Source organism: Oncorhynchus tshawytscha, linkage group LG26 (assembly GCF_018296145.1).
Source record: "Oncorhynchus tshawytscha isolate Ot180627B linkage group LG26, Otsh_v2.0, whole genome shotgun sequence".
NCBI lineage: Eukaryota > Metazoa > Chordata > Actinopteri > Salmoniformes > Salmonidae > Oncorhynchus > Oncorhynchus tshawytscha.
Window position 1 is genome coordinate 19,184,688 of NC_056454.1, and position 15,461 is coordinate 19,200,148.

Below are 15,461 nucleotides of genomic sequence, written 5' to 3' on the forward strand. Positions count from 1 at the left end.
TCTATCCTAAGTTGTCAATTATATGCATATTCTAGCATCTGGTCCTGAGAAATAGGCCATTTACTTTGGGAATGTTATTTTACCAAACAAAAAAATAGTGCCCCCTAGCTTCAAGAGGTTAAAATCTACACAGTAATTGGGCCAGTGTTACCTAGTTTCTATTACCTAGTTACCTAGTTTCTGTTACCTAGTTTCTATTCTATTCTATTTGTAATTCAGGTGTTACATTATCTCTGTAAGTGTTAAATTAACACTCATCTGTGTAAAAGAACCCCAGCATTGACAATCATCGGGGTGGCAGGTAGCCTAGTGGTTAGAGCATTGGGCCAGTAACTGTAAAGGCTGCTAGATCGAATCCCCGAGCTGACAAGGTAAAAAGCTGTCATTTTGCCCCTGAACAAGGCACTGAGGTTTGATTTTTAAAATAGTTTGTTTCAATATCAGTGTTTTTGCATGTACATTGACTGATTAATTAATTGTATGCTACTCAAATATAAATTCTAACATTTTAAACTAATCCCATTTGTTACTAGGTTATTCCAGTTTAGATGCTTTAGGCCAGTGGCGGGGGACGTACGATACTGTTTGATCAGGCTCCCGAGCCAATTCATAAATAAAACATTGTTTTTATTTTAAAAAAGCTCTAGATGTCGTTTTTCCTCAAAAATAAAATGTAAAACATCCACCCACCCACCTCCCCCAAAAGCCTAGGCACTACCAGGCAGCTCGTCATCATCGAGCACCTGTACGTCAGAAAAAATGGCTACAGTAAATAAAATAAAAGTAGATGTTGAGTTTTCCAAGACAAATGGACAAATTATTTTATTTTTTGTCGAAGTGATATGCATTCCTGTATGCCTAGTTTGTGGGGATGCACTTGCAGTAATGAAAAAGGCAAATTTGGAGCGTCATTACAGCTTGAAACATGCTTAAATAAATGACTTGCGAGGACAACATCATGTGTGGATAAAGTCATTGCTCTTCAGCAGGGTTTGGGTGCCTAACAAGCCTTCTTTACGAAATCTTGTTTGGATGGGGAAAGTGTTATGCATGCAAGTTTTGTGGTGAGCGAGCTTATTGCAAAGAAACTGAAGCCTCATTTGGAAGGAGAATTTGCAAAAGAGTTGCTAGCAGCAGACAAAGTTAAATTGTTCCAAAGCCAGCTGTGCCACCAGAGACTCTGGGTTCGCGCCCAGGCTCTGTCGTAACCGGCCGCGACCGGGAGGTCCGTGGGGCGACGCACAATTGGCCTAGCGTCGTCCGGGTTTGGGAGGGTTTGGCCGTGGTAGGGATGTCCTTGTCTCATCGCGCACCAGCGACTCCTGTGGAGGGCCGGGCGCAGTACACACTAACCAAGGTTGCCAGGTGCACGGTGTTTCCTCCGACACATTGGTGCGGCTGGCTTCCGGTTTGGATGCGCGCTGTGTTAAGAAGCAGTGCGGCTAGGTTGGATTGTGTATCGGAGGACGCGTGACTTTCAACCTTTGTCTCTCCTGAGCCCGTACGGGAGTTGTAGCGATGAGACAAGATAGTAGCTACTAAAACAATTGGATACCACGAAATTGGGATGAAAAAAGGGGTAAAAAATTAAAATATATATATTTTTTTTTTCCCAAAGTGTCAGTTTGCCTCAATGAACCGTCACGGAGTGGATAAGTGGCATGGCACAAGATATCGAAAAAACATTGAAGGACTGCAAGAAATGTCGAGTTTCCCTCTTTGTCATGTGATGATACGACTGACATCACAAATACGGCCCAATTTGCCATTTTTGTGCATGAGATTACCGCTGAGTTTGGCGCAAGGGAGGAATTGCTGTCGTTCGAAGCCAAGCATGGCACGACCAGAGATGAGAATTTTTTTGAGAGACTTGTCTCGGCCATGAGCAAATTTGAGCTACGGTTTGAAAAATTAAGTGGCCTTACTTCAGATGGAGCGCCAGCCATGGTTGGCTCGAAAAAGGGATTAACTGCATTAGTGAAAAAATAAATGAGTTGTCTCAGTCCAAGTGATTTAATTGAATGCAATTGCATCATTTGAAGCGAAATTAAAGCTGTGGCAAGTCCAACTAGAAAGGTGTTATTTTCCTACTCTGCAAGGACAAGAGCCTGAAATTACGTTGGAATATGACGGTAAGTGTGGAAAGCTCGCCAAGGCATTTTGTGAGCGGTTTAAGGATGTGAAAAGTAAACAACTGGAGTTGAACATATTTGCAACCCCGTTTATTGTTGAATCAGCGGATGTGCCGGATGGCCTACAACATGAAGTCATTGAGCTGCAAAGCAATGACGAGTTCAATGCCAGGTACAACAACCTCCCTCTCCTTGAGTCCCAAAAATGTACTTTAGCGATGAGCATTTTTTCTGTTCTGATGAGACAAGCAATTAAATGTGCATCTGTGTTCGGGACGACCTACTGCTGTGAGCAGTTCTTTTCCAAACTGACTCTTGTAAAAACTCGATTCTGCTCAAGACTGACTGGAACCTGGGAAAACCTGGAAAACCAGCTGCGAGTAGCGTCATCTTCACTGCCAGCTGACATCAAACGCCTCTTCAAAGATAAGCAGTTTCAGCCATCGCATTAGAGTTTGAACAATTAATCATAAAAACAACAACAACATTATTTACAATACTAACATTTATTTAAATAGGACTAGCACTTTTCTAAATAATCAAGGACACAAGAAACATACAAGTCATATATAAACTGAAAAACCAATGTCAGTGATTAACGTCACATTAAAACATGAATAAAGCAGAAAATAGCATAATATGGCCCCCAAATTAATTTATAAATATCCAAATGGCCCTTGATGGCAAAAAGGTTCCCCACCCCTGCTTTAGGCAGTTTCATATCTTAGTCCTTCCAACCTTGCAGTCATTCTGAATGCATGTTGTGGGTGAATAAAATGTCAAATGTTGGATATCCCCACTCTGGCTGAATTCTAATAGGATTTACACCACTTTGCAAGCCATTATAATGTGAGTTTCATGCCTGAAAACTAGGCCCCCAAAATAAGGCCTAATTAAGTACTTGTTATATTGTTATTTAATTTTAAAGATGACATATTATTTTAAGATCGCACTTAGTGAAGGACACAGGACTGAAAATTGACGAATGCAACAACCATGTCTCTTTCACTAACAAATACAGTCATGGGGGGTAACGCTACAATTCACTCAAAAGTCAAGGCACTGGGAAAAATGCAAATAAGACTTTACACTAAGCAGTGTGTTTAATTTAACACTGAGATGTGTGGACACGTATAGATACTGGACCAGTGTTACATTTAACACTCAAGAATTTACAGTTTATCACTTGATGGTTTCATTTCAGAGACAAACAATCATGTTTTATTTGCAAAATGCTATATATCCACCTCACATTCAGAGAAATAAGTAGTACTGCTAGATTTTCCACAGTCAAATGTAACAAATAACTAGATTATTAATAAATAACTATATTATTTATCAATATTTTTTCAATGTTTTTTTTAAAATTACTTAATACAGTGTAATGAGATCTGTATGTAAAACATTTACATTTTAGTCATTTAACATTTTAGTCATTTAGCAGATGCTCTAATCCAGAGCGATTTACAGTAAGTGCATTCATCTTAAAATAGTTAGGTGAGACACCCACATATCACAGTCAAATAATCAGGATTTCAAAATTTTTATTATGCATAGCAATAGATACACTAAAATCTATTAATAAAAAATCTGAGAACAGTACTATTTTACAAACACTTGAAGGTACCCATAACCAATCATTTCTGATAAAGAAAATAGACAAATGTGAAAAATTGGTGAACCTAGCGTGGTCCCGCTTCAAATTACATTCAGCTCATAAATGCTTCATAAAGACTCCATAAGAGCTACATCAATGTGTTACAATGCATCTGTGACCGTATGTCATGTTCTATAAAGGGTTCATAAATGTGTTACAATGCATCTGTGACCGTATGTCATGTTCTATAAAGGGTTCATAAATGTGGAGTAACTGTGTGACATAACCACCATTGTCAAGTGTGACATATCCCACTATGTCAAATATGACATAAACCTGTGCTTTATAAAGGGTGGCATATGTGCCGCTTAATAAAGGCTTTAGAAATCGTATTAAATTGAGGCTTCACAAAGCATTTATAACCCTGTTATGCATCTTGGTAGAGCATTGCAACACCAGGATGGTGTGTTAACACATGACTATTAGTCACTTTGGATAAATTGTACACATTCCATTACTCTAAGCCCTTTCTAGGATGGCCCAACCTCTTTCCCTCATGGGTGCCCAGCCAATATTGGACCTGACCTCAGCTTGACCCAAAATGCTGTGCTGCAGGATGACATACTCTAAAGTGCAATCATGCACAGCCAAAAAAACATTGGTTGGGCCCTTTAAAATCAGTATGTTTTGGGGGGCTAATTGTGTGCAAGAGTGTGCAAAGCTGTCATCAAGGCAAAGGGTGGCTACTTTTAAGAATCTCAAATATACAATATATCTTGATTTGTTTAATACTTTTTTTGTTACTGAATGATCCCATATGTCTTATTTCATAGTTATTCTACAATGTAGAAAATTGTTTTAAAAAATTAAGAAAAACCCTGGAATGAGTAGTTGTGTCCAAACTTTTGACTGGTACTGTATGTGTTATGAATGACCAAAGATATCTGACTTTAAAGTAAGTACAGTGTCATGTGATATATAGTATTTATGGATGTGTTATGAATGACCAAAGGTGTCTCAATTCAAACAAAGTATTACAGGACACTACATAAAGTGTGAATAAATTGGTGAAAAACTGTTTGCTGATTTATGAATGTTCTCATGATCCACATATTACTGTAGGGTGTGAGGGGTACTTAGATGGATTGATGGACCAGCAACGTGTGTGTGTGTGTGTGTGTGTGTGTGTGTGTGTGTGTGTGTGTGTGTGTGTGTGTGTGTGTCAGAGCCGAGATGATTTGGAGTAGTCCAACCTGAGACTACCGCACCAGGTATACCTCTTCTGTTCTCATACTGGAGACCAGGGCTTGATTACAACGTGTTACAATGGTGCCAACATTTTGTGGCTGACCTTTCAGCGGTGGAGTGAGTGAATGTGACTGGACCCAGCATCTCATGGTATGGCTTGTTATGTCAAAGACCTGACTGGGTCCAGCACCCCACGGTATGGCTTGTTGTATTGTTATGTCAAAGACCTGACTGGGTCCAGCACCCTGCGGTATGGCTTGTTATATTGTTATGTCAAAGACCTGACTGGGCCCAGCACCCTGCGGTATGGCTTGTTATATTGTTATGTCAAAGACCTGACTAGGCCCAGCACCCCACGGTATGGCTTGTTATATTGTTATGTCAAAGACATGACTGGGCCCAGCACCCTGCGGTATGGCTTGTTATATTGTTATGTCAAAGACCTGACTGGGCCCAGCACCCCACGGTATGGCTTGTTATATTGTTATGTCAAAGACATGACTGGGCCCAGCACCCTGCGGTATGGCTTGTTATATTGTTATGTCAAAGACCTGACTGGGTCCAGCACACTGCGGTATGGCTTGTTATATTGTTATGTCAAAGACCTGACTAGGCCCAGCACCCCACGGTATGGCTTGTTATATTGTTATGTCAAAGACATGACTGGGCCCAGCACCCTGCGGTATGGCTAGTTATATTGTTATGTCAAAGACCTGACTGGGTCCAGCACACTGCGGTATGGCTAGTTATATTGTTGTGTGCGTGTTTGTGTACTGAGGAACATGTAACTTGGTTCCAGAAGAAAGACACTTTCAATTTCCTGATGTTGGGGACTTTCATCGGGGTAATTGGTGCCTGGTGTAATGTGACTAACATGACTTGTCTTTAGAGCAGGGGTGGGCGTCACAGTTTTGCTTCAGTCCCAGCTAACACACCTCTCCAATAATCACCTAATCATGATCTTCAGTTTAGAATAACATTTGATTAATCAGCTGTGTTTGTTAGGGATGGGGAAAACCATGTGACACCAATCAGGCCCTCCAGGACTGGAGTTGCCCACCCTTACTTTAGAGCCTATGTCATCTTGTAGCACAACATGTCACCATTTATAAAGCACATGTTTATGTCATATTCAACATAGTGGGTTATGTCATCTTTGTCATTGGTGATTATGACACAGGTATGGAACATTTATGAACGCTTTAAAAAGCATCATTCTAAATTGGTGCCGAATATATCCCTCTTCTCAATCTCAAACAGTCCTTTGAATGTCTTACGAAGGGATATATTGTTAGAATTGTTGGAGTCCGGGTTGGGAGGATGCGGGGGGAATGGGATCGGGAGTTGGGGGTGTAGGCCTATCTCTTTTTGTTTATTTTTCTTTACATGCCAAATTTATTATTACAAAATCCTGTTTGATTAATGTGATAGTTTCTCTGTATGTATTTCTTACTTATGTTTTATTTTGAGTGGCTGCTAACGGGTACATGTTATATAAAATGAAAATATGATTTGATATTGATATTGTACCTGTAAACCCCCCAACAATAAACATTTTTTAAATGAATTGTTTGAGTCATGGTCATTCGTCTTGAAAACATACGACAACTGAATATTTATTTAGAATGTCCAACAATGATTTAATCATCCAAATGGCTTTTGCAGATAGTCTTTGACATAAAGCTAAGCATTTCACTCTTGGTATCTTAAGCTGGTTTGCTGATTAGATAACATGTTTCTGCAAACCTCTCAGTCTATACCCCAGCGGGCAGTTTTACCCTCAGAGATGTGTCATGAAGTAGCACTGCATATCTGAATCTAATCCAAGTTAACCATGGATGCATTCTGTAATCTCAGATAGAGTTCAGTGTGTCAAATCGGAGGGCCTGTAGTCCAGACCTCTGGCATTCTCTATGGGGGTGCCACAGGGTTCAATTCCCGGGTCGACTCTTTTCTCTGTATATATCAATGATGTTGCTCTTGTTGCTGGTGATTCTCTGATACACCTCTACGCAGACGACACCATTTTGCATACATCTGGCCCTCCATACTTCTGACCTCCAAACGAGCTTCAACGCCATACAACACTCCTTCCGTGGCCTCCAACTGCTTTTAAATGCTAGTAAAACTAAGTGCATGCTTCAACCAACCGCTGCCTGCATCCTCCCCCCTGACTGGCATCACTACTCTGGACGGTTCTGACTTAGAATATGTGGACAACTACAAATACCTAGGTGTCTGGTTAGACTGTAATCTCTCCTTCCAGACTCACATTAAGCATATCCAATCCCAAATTAAATCTAGAATCGACTTCCTATTTCAAAACAAAGCCTCCTTCACTCATGCTGCCAAACATACCCTCATAAAACGGACTATCCTACAGAACCTTGACTTCGGTGATGTCATTTACAAAATAGCCCCCAACACTCTACTCAGCAAACTGGATGTAGTCTATCACAGTGTCACCAAAGCCCCATATACTACCCACCACTGCAACATGTATGCTCTCGTTGGCTGGCCCTCATGTTCATCGCCAAACCCACTGGCTCCTGGTCATCTATAAGTCTTTGCTAGGTAAAGCCCCGCATTATCTCAGCTCACTGGTCACCATAGCAACACCCACCCGTAGCACGCGCTCCAGCAGGTATATTTCACTGGTCATCCCCAAAGCCAACACTTCCTTTGGCCGCCTTTCCATCCAGTTCTCTGCTACCAATGACTGGAACGAATTGCAAAAATCACTGAAGATGGAGTCTAATATCTCCATCTCTAACTTTAAGCATCAGCTGTCAGAGCAGCTTACCGATCACCTGTACACAGCCAATCTGTAGATAGCACACCCAACTACCTCATCCCCATATTATTACTTACCTTCTTGCTCTTTTGCACCCCAGTATCTCTACTTGCACATCATCCTCTGCACATCTATCACTCCAGTGTTAATTCTAAATGATAATTATTTAGCCTTTATGGCCTATTTATTGCCTTACCTCCCTACTCTTTTACATTTGCACACACTGTACATAGATTTTCTATTGTGTTATTGACTGTACCTTTGCACAACTCTGTGTTGTTGTTTTTGTCGCACTGCTTTGCTTCATCTTAGCCAGGTCGCAGTTGTAAATGAGACCTTGTTCTCAACTGGCCTACCTGGTTAAATAAAGGTGAAATAAAATTAATAATTAAAACATCTGTAATGTCTGTTTTATATTGTCATTGGACATATCCATCCTTGGCTTTAGTCTCAGTTTGTAAAAGGTTGGAGTCAGCCCTTCCAGTACAGCTGGGGGATTTGGCACAGAGGACCATTAGTGTGTGACAGTGCAGCTGATAGTTTCCTGTCTGTTTCCAATTTGCACTTAGCCATACTTTTTTTTTACAATCCCAGTTCCAGCATTTCCCTGGTGTAATGGCGTTTTAATTCCTAGCAGACTTGGGAGGCGGGCATCCATTCCCCTAGGCTTGGATTTAGGGTCTCTAGAATAGTAGATAGCACAGCGCAGGATAAAGTGAAGTTTCCCATGACCATGTTTGTTGGGCTTTGAGTCAGAAGTAGGCCTTGGATATATTTTTGTTGGGAATTCTTTATGAAAGTCTATTGAGCATGCGTAGTGGTCACTAACCTCTGTCGTATTGTGAACAAAAACATTGAATTGTTTGCTGGATGTTGTTGAATTACAAACAGCAGTTCTTGAATACAAAACAGCAATTTTCTCCCAGTTATTTTTCCTATTATCCTGGGTCAATTGCATTACAGTTTAATATAATTAGCCATGCAACTTGAAGTATAAAAATGTCCTACTCCTTTAGGCCATTAAGGGTATTTCTGCTCATTTAACCCTGCCACTCAAGTATAGCACTTCTCCCTTCCCATAGCACTTGAGGCTAAATAGACATACAGTGCCTTGCGAAAGTATTTCGCAAACTTTTTTAACAAATCAAAAACTGAAAAATTGGGCGTGCAAAATTATTCAGCCCCCTTAAGTTAATACTTTGTAGCGCCACCTTTTGCTGCGATTACAGCTGTAAGTTGCTTGGGGTATGTCTCTATCAGTTTTGCACATCGAGAGACTGACATTTTTTCCCATTCCTCCTTGCAAAACAGCTCGAGCTCAGTGAGGTTGGATGGAGAGCATTTGTGAACAGCAGTTTTCAGTTCTTTCCACAGATTCTCGATTGGATTCAGGTCTGGACTTTGACTTGGCCATTCTAACACCTGGATATGTTTATTTTTGAACCATTCCATTGTAGATTTTGCTTTATGTTTTGGATCATTGTCTTGTTGGAAGACAAATCTCCGTCCCAGACTCAGGTCTTTTGCAGACTCCATCAGGTTTTGTTCCAGAATGGTCCTGTATTTGGCTCCATCCATCTTCCCATCAATTTTAACCATCTTCCCTGTCCCCGCTGAAGAAAAGCAGGCCCAAACCATGATGCTGCCACCACCATGTTTGACAGTGGGGATGGTGTGTTCAGGGTGATGGGCTGTGTTGCTTTTACGCCAAACATAACGTTTTGCATTGTTGCCAAAAAGTTCAATTTTGGTTTCATCTGACCAGAGCACCTTCTTCCACATGTTTGGTGTGTCTCCCAGGTGGCTTGTGGCAAACTTTAAACAACACTTTTTATGGATATCTTTAAGAAATGGCTTTCTTCTTGCCACTCTTCCATAAAGGCCAGATTTGTGCAATATACGACTGATTGTTGTCCTATGGACAGAGTCTCCCACCTCAGCTGTAGATCTCTGCAGTTCATCCAGAGTGATCATGGGCCTCTTGGCTGCATCTCTGATCAGTCTTCTCCTTGTATGAGCTGAAAGTTTAGAGGGACGGCCAGGTCTTGGTAGATTTGCAGTGGTCTGATACTCCTTCCATTTCAATATTATCGCTTGCACAGTGCTCCTTGGGATGTTTAAAGCTTGGAAAATCTTTTTGTATCCAAATCCGGCTTTAAACTTCTTCACAACAGTATCTCGGACCTGCCTGGTGTGTTCCTTGTTCTTCATGATGCTCTCTGCGCTTTTAACGGACCTCTGAGACATTCACAGTGCAGGTGCATTTATACGGAGACTTGATTACACACAAGTGGATTGTATTTATCATCATTAGTCATTTAGGTCAACATTGGATCATTCAGAGATCCTCACTGAACTTCTGGAGAGAGTTTGCTGCACTGAAAGTAAAGGGGCTGAATAATTTTGCACGCCCAATTCTTCAGTTTTTGATTTGTTAAAAAAGTTTGAAATATCCAATAAATGTCGTTCCACTTCATGATTGTGTCCCACTTGTTGTTGATTCTTCACAAAAAAATACAGTTTTATATCTTTATGTTTGAAGCCTGAAATGTGGCAAAAGGTCGCAAAGTTCAAGGGGGCCGAATACTTTCGCAAGGCACTGTATTTAGCTAACATATTGTGATATAACAGTTGTATACACAATGGTGGCATGTGTGTCAGGAATGCTCACTCTTCCCTACTGTCTCACTAGAAAAGTCTGTTCCGGCTAACAGCTAGCAACATTACTGCAAGGTTCAGCCAATGCATCATGCAGAACTCTGACTCTGCAAACATATCTGTACATCTATGTCTTGTTAATCGGATGGATTATTGCTTACAAGTGCTAGATGGGCTCCCCTCGGGTCTATGCATTAGACTCTGAATCCAGAGCAGACGTTTGTACAGACATTTCTTCTTGGCAACCACATTTGGTTAAGATTGAAATTCCCTCATCTTCCCTTGATTTTGAAAAGCACATTTGTTGGACCTGAGGGGCATGTGAACATTTGAATTTTGTCTCTTAAACTATGCACCAGCCATGCTGCAACCCTTGAAGCATTACCATGTAGCTTTTAATATACACTGCTCAAAAAAATAAAGGGAACACTAAAATAACACATCCTAGATCTGAATGAATGAAATATTCTTATTAAATACTTTTTTCTTTACATAGTTGAATATGCTGACAACAAAATCACACAAAAATGATCAATGGAAATCAAATTGATCAATCCATGGAGGTCTGGATTTGGAGTCACACTCAAAATTAAAGTGGAAAACCACACTACAGGCTGATCCAACTTTGATGTAATGTCCTTACAACAAGTCAAAATGAGGCTCAGTAGTATGTGTGGCCTCCACGTGCCTGTATGACCTCCCTACAACACCTGGGCATGCTCCTGATGAGGTGGCGGATGGTCTCCTGAGGGATCTCCTCCCAGACCTGGACTAAAGCATCCGCCAACTCCTGGACAGTCTGTGGTGCAACGTGGCGTTTGTGGATTGAGCGAGACATGATGTCCCAGATGTGCTCAATTGGATTCATGTCTGGGGAACGGGCAGGCCAGTCCATAGCATCAATGCCTTCTTCTTGCAGGAACTGCTGACACACTCCAGCCACATGAGGATCTAGCATTGTCAGGGCCAGGTACCCAGGGCCAACCGCACCAGCATATGGTCTCACAAGGGGTCTGAGGATCTCATCTCGGTACCTAATGGCAGTCATGCTACCTCTGGCGAGCACATGGGGGGCTGTGTGGCCCCCCAAAGAAATGCCACCCCACACCATGACTGACCCACTGCCAAACCGGTCATGCTGGAGGATGTTGCAGGCAGCAGAGCGTTCTCCACGGCGTCTCCAGACTCTGTCACGTCTGTCACGTGCTCAGTATGAACCTGCTTTCAGCTGTGAAGAGCACAGGGCACCAGTGGCGAATTTGCCAATCTTGGTGTTCTCTGGCAAATGCCAAATGTCCTGCACGGTGTTGGGCCGTAAGCACAACCCCCACCTGTGGACGTCGGGCCCTCATACCACCCTCATGGAGTCTGTTTCTGACCGTTTGAGCAGACACATGCATATTTGTGGCCTGCTGGAGGTCATTTTGCAGGGCTCTGGCAGTGCTCCTCCTGCTCCTCCTTGCACAAAGGCGGAGGTAGCGGGCCTGCTGCTGGGTTGTTGCCCTCCTACGGCCTCCTCCACGTCTCCTGATGTACTGGCCTGTCTCCTGGTAGCGTCTCCATGCTTTGGACACTACGCTGACAGACACAGCAAACCTTCTTGCCACAGCTCGCATTGATGTGCCATCCTGGATGAGCTGCACTACCTGAGCCACTTGTGTGGGTTGTAGACTTCGTCTCATGCTACCACTAGAGTGAAAGCACCACCAGCATTCAAAAGTGACCAAAACATCAGCCAGGAAGCATAGGAACTGAGAAGTGGTCTGTGGTCCCCACCTGCAGAACCACTCCTTTATTGGGGGTGTCTTGCTAATTGCCTATAATTTCCACCTGTTGTCTATTCCATTTGCACAACAGCATGTGACATTTATTGTCAATCAGTGTTGCTTCCTAAGTGGACAGTTTGATTTCACAGAAGTGTGATTGACTTGGAGTTACATTGTGTTGTTTAAGTGTTCCCTTTATTTTTTTGAGCAGTGTAGTACTTCGTGGTCCTGACAAGACCCAATTCTACAAACACTTACATTATGTGTGCAGTACGTGGGATGTCCGGTCCAAACAAAGTGTCTGGGCAACGCTTCTAGATACTGATTGACATAGCATCCAAGACTCTGTGTTCTGATCCACCTGACAAAGCATTGTGTCCACTGTATGCATTGGGAATTTCAAAATGTAATTTACATGCAAACGATCTATGTGAATTTCAAAATAGAAATAGAGCAATATAAAGACTTTTCTCAAAGATTGTTTGGAGTAGTAAATGTATTTAGCTGTTTATATATTTACAATATACAAATACATCAGGACTACATCTAAAGGAGCAAATGGCAGCTGTACAAGAATTACGCCTCCAAGCCTGTAACGTCTGAACATATTAGAGATCGGGTGTTTCTTCACTCTTCCCCAGTCTCCTCTGGTCATCCTCTGGGATTGTGTTGACCTCGCTACTATCCACACTGGCCAATTTGAACTGAACTGGAGTACATGTGCATGCTCTGTTGCCATAAATACTGGTGATGGCACAGCACAGTCCACAGCTGCACTAAGGAGCCGATGTGATGTCCGTGGTTGGAAATAATCCCATGAAGGCGCTCAATCGATTGCATAGGATTTAGGTAGAGCGCAGCAAATGGGTGTACATCTTCATATTTTGGTAGGAATGAGTGATGAAAGAGGGATGGAGATGGAGGGTTGATGTTGATTGCTGTAGTGAGAAAATGTGGATCAGAATTTTAATGGGCTTTTTTCCTCTTAGCAGCTTGATAGCCATTAAAGAGTGAATCGTCTGACATGCCGAAAAATAAGATGGACGGTTTCGGCTGGTGTTGGATGGTCATCTGTCTCCTACTGTGCACTCCCACTGATGTAAGAATTTAATCTCTTTACTCTCTCTTTTTCTTTCTCTCTGTGTCTGTCTGAGTTTCTGTCGCTTTCTCTGTCCCTCACACACACACACATACAAACGCACGCACACACATATGTGCAGGGCCACATAAGTGCAGAGAAATGCTCTTTTCATGTCTACTGTCTCATTGGTGGGTTAATACACCGTATAAGATACTGTGTATGTTTACATTTTTAAAAGGCATGCCCAGTAATAGAACGCCACCATTTGCTGGGAAAAAATTGTGTTTGTATCCTTTTTAATTCTAGTGAATTATCTATGCAGAAAATCTCAATAACTTAGGTGAACATTTATATTGATGAATACTCAATAAAGTGCATGTGAAATTGGCAAGGGGTCAATATGATGGCATATAGGTCCAGACACTGGTAGGTTAACATGCATTAACTTGTTAACTGATTCTTGTCACTATTGTCCCCATCCATTTATCCCTCTCTGGGGGACTGATCTGTACAAAAAAAGAGCAGGACAAACTTAAAATCATTGAATACAAAGCAGTGTATACTGCTTTTGCGTCCAGTGATCACCTAATGATTCAGCAATAGAACACCCACAATTTTGTTATTTTGGCATGACATTTTGTTAAGACTTGCAATTTAACATTGCCCCATGGTATTTGGGTTCACATTGGGTGATTTGACATGTCTTTGTACACCATTTACTTTGTTTAATTTTCCATGGAGCTCACATGGATTTAAAGGGAGTCACTCCGCTCTACATTACGGCCTCTTCCTGTGTCCTAAATGAGGATATGGTGACTGAGCGTTTTTAATCGGTCCCCCGTTGAGTTCAAATATAGAATTCAGACACAACCCTGGGTGGTGTAGATACATTTTAAAAATATACTGTGTTGTTTAGCTATTTGCTTACAGTCAAATGAGTCGACAAACTAATGATGGAGATGACAGACAATCTATATACAGTCCAGTTAATTTAGCTTAAGATGACTTCTATCAAATATGAATGAGTCCTTTTTAATTTTGTGATTAGCAAAAATGTTAAATTAATAATGTTTATTAATTCCACTTAAGCTTTGCATTTATATGATTCATATGATTTTCTGCTATTAACTTGATACTGTTCCCTTGGATATTCTATATTTATTCTGTCGTGTGATGCCATGTAATGCTATGTGGTATGTTATGTGTAATGTAATGTAATGTATGTAATGCACTGGGTTCTCTTACTTGTAGATCTTTGTTGTGGCTAACCCAGAGGTGAACGAGACCCAGGAGTACGTACCGGTGAATGTCTACCACGACACAGACGTCACCAGGAAAAAGATTGTGACCGCCCAGTTTGAGTGCTACCAGAAAATCATGAAAGATAACGACCACAACAAAATAGGTAAAATGATCAAAAATGCATGACCTGTGTACAGGCACCACTGTCATTGGCATAGTGGGTCATGGTAAATTATTATTTGTGTGAGGGAAATTGAGCGTCTGAATCCCAAATAGGGAAAAGTTGTCTTGTAGCAAAATTAGGTTGCTACATTGACATACTTATTTTTTCTTTATTGTAGAAAATTCTGAAGCTAGTACCACTCATTGTGAATGGCAACATCCTCAACCGATTAGGTAGGATAACTTGATTATCGAGTGCTTGTGCTCATGTATGAGTTTGAATCCTAAGTGGGTTCGATTCATGTTACACAAGCACTCGAGCTGAGCAACTGATGTCCAACGAGGAGGTATATAAAAAAAAGCTTGTGTAGTTCATGGCTGACAAGGTTTGATAATCCCACCAGTCTTATTTGTATCCAGGGAATTAACATTAGCCAATCGGCAGGTGAGGAGAGAAAAGGTGCTGAGGGACTGAGAGGAATGCCAATATATCAGTGCTGCAGTAATTTGGTGTCATTTACACAAGGGGCTTTAATCAGCCTCTTATTTGGATGCTAATCTGCTAGTGTTGTGTCTGATTAACTTTAGGCTTGAGTGATATACCATTTATACCATATACCTGGGTATTTAAAGATACCGACTGTATGATTTTCAATACATTTTCATTTTATTTAACCTTTATTTAACTAGGCTATGTACAGGTGCAGTGATCTGTGAGCTGCTCTGACAGCTGGTGCTTAAAGTTAGTGAGGGAGATTTAGTCTCCAGCGTCAGTGATTTT

The 15,461-nt window shown here is 41.4% G+C and overlaps 1 protein-coding gene across 3 annotated transcripts in view; it reads left to right on the forward strand.

Moving 5' to 3' along the window:
* Window positions 1-15,461, forward strand: part of calcrla (calcitonin receptor-like a) — a 55,602-nt gene that overhangs the window by 19,525 nt on the left and 20,616 nt on the right. For 2 of the 3 annotated variants that reach the window (XM_024389126.2, XM_024389128.2), the window contains exons 2-3: window positions 13,185-13,294; window positions 14,528-14,681. In XM_024389126.2, the coding sequence (XP_024244894.1) occupies window positions 13,220-13,294; window positions 14,528-14,681 (229 nt within the window). In that variant the 5' untranslated portion in view covers window positions 13,185-13,219. The remainder of the gene's footprint in view (window positions 1-13,184; window positions 13,295-14,527; window positions 14,682-15,461) is intronic. The other variant, XM_024389127.2, reaches the window with a different exon arrangement.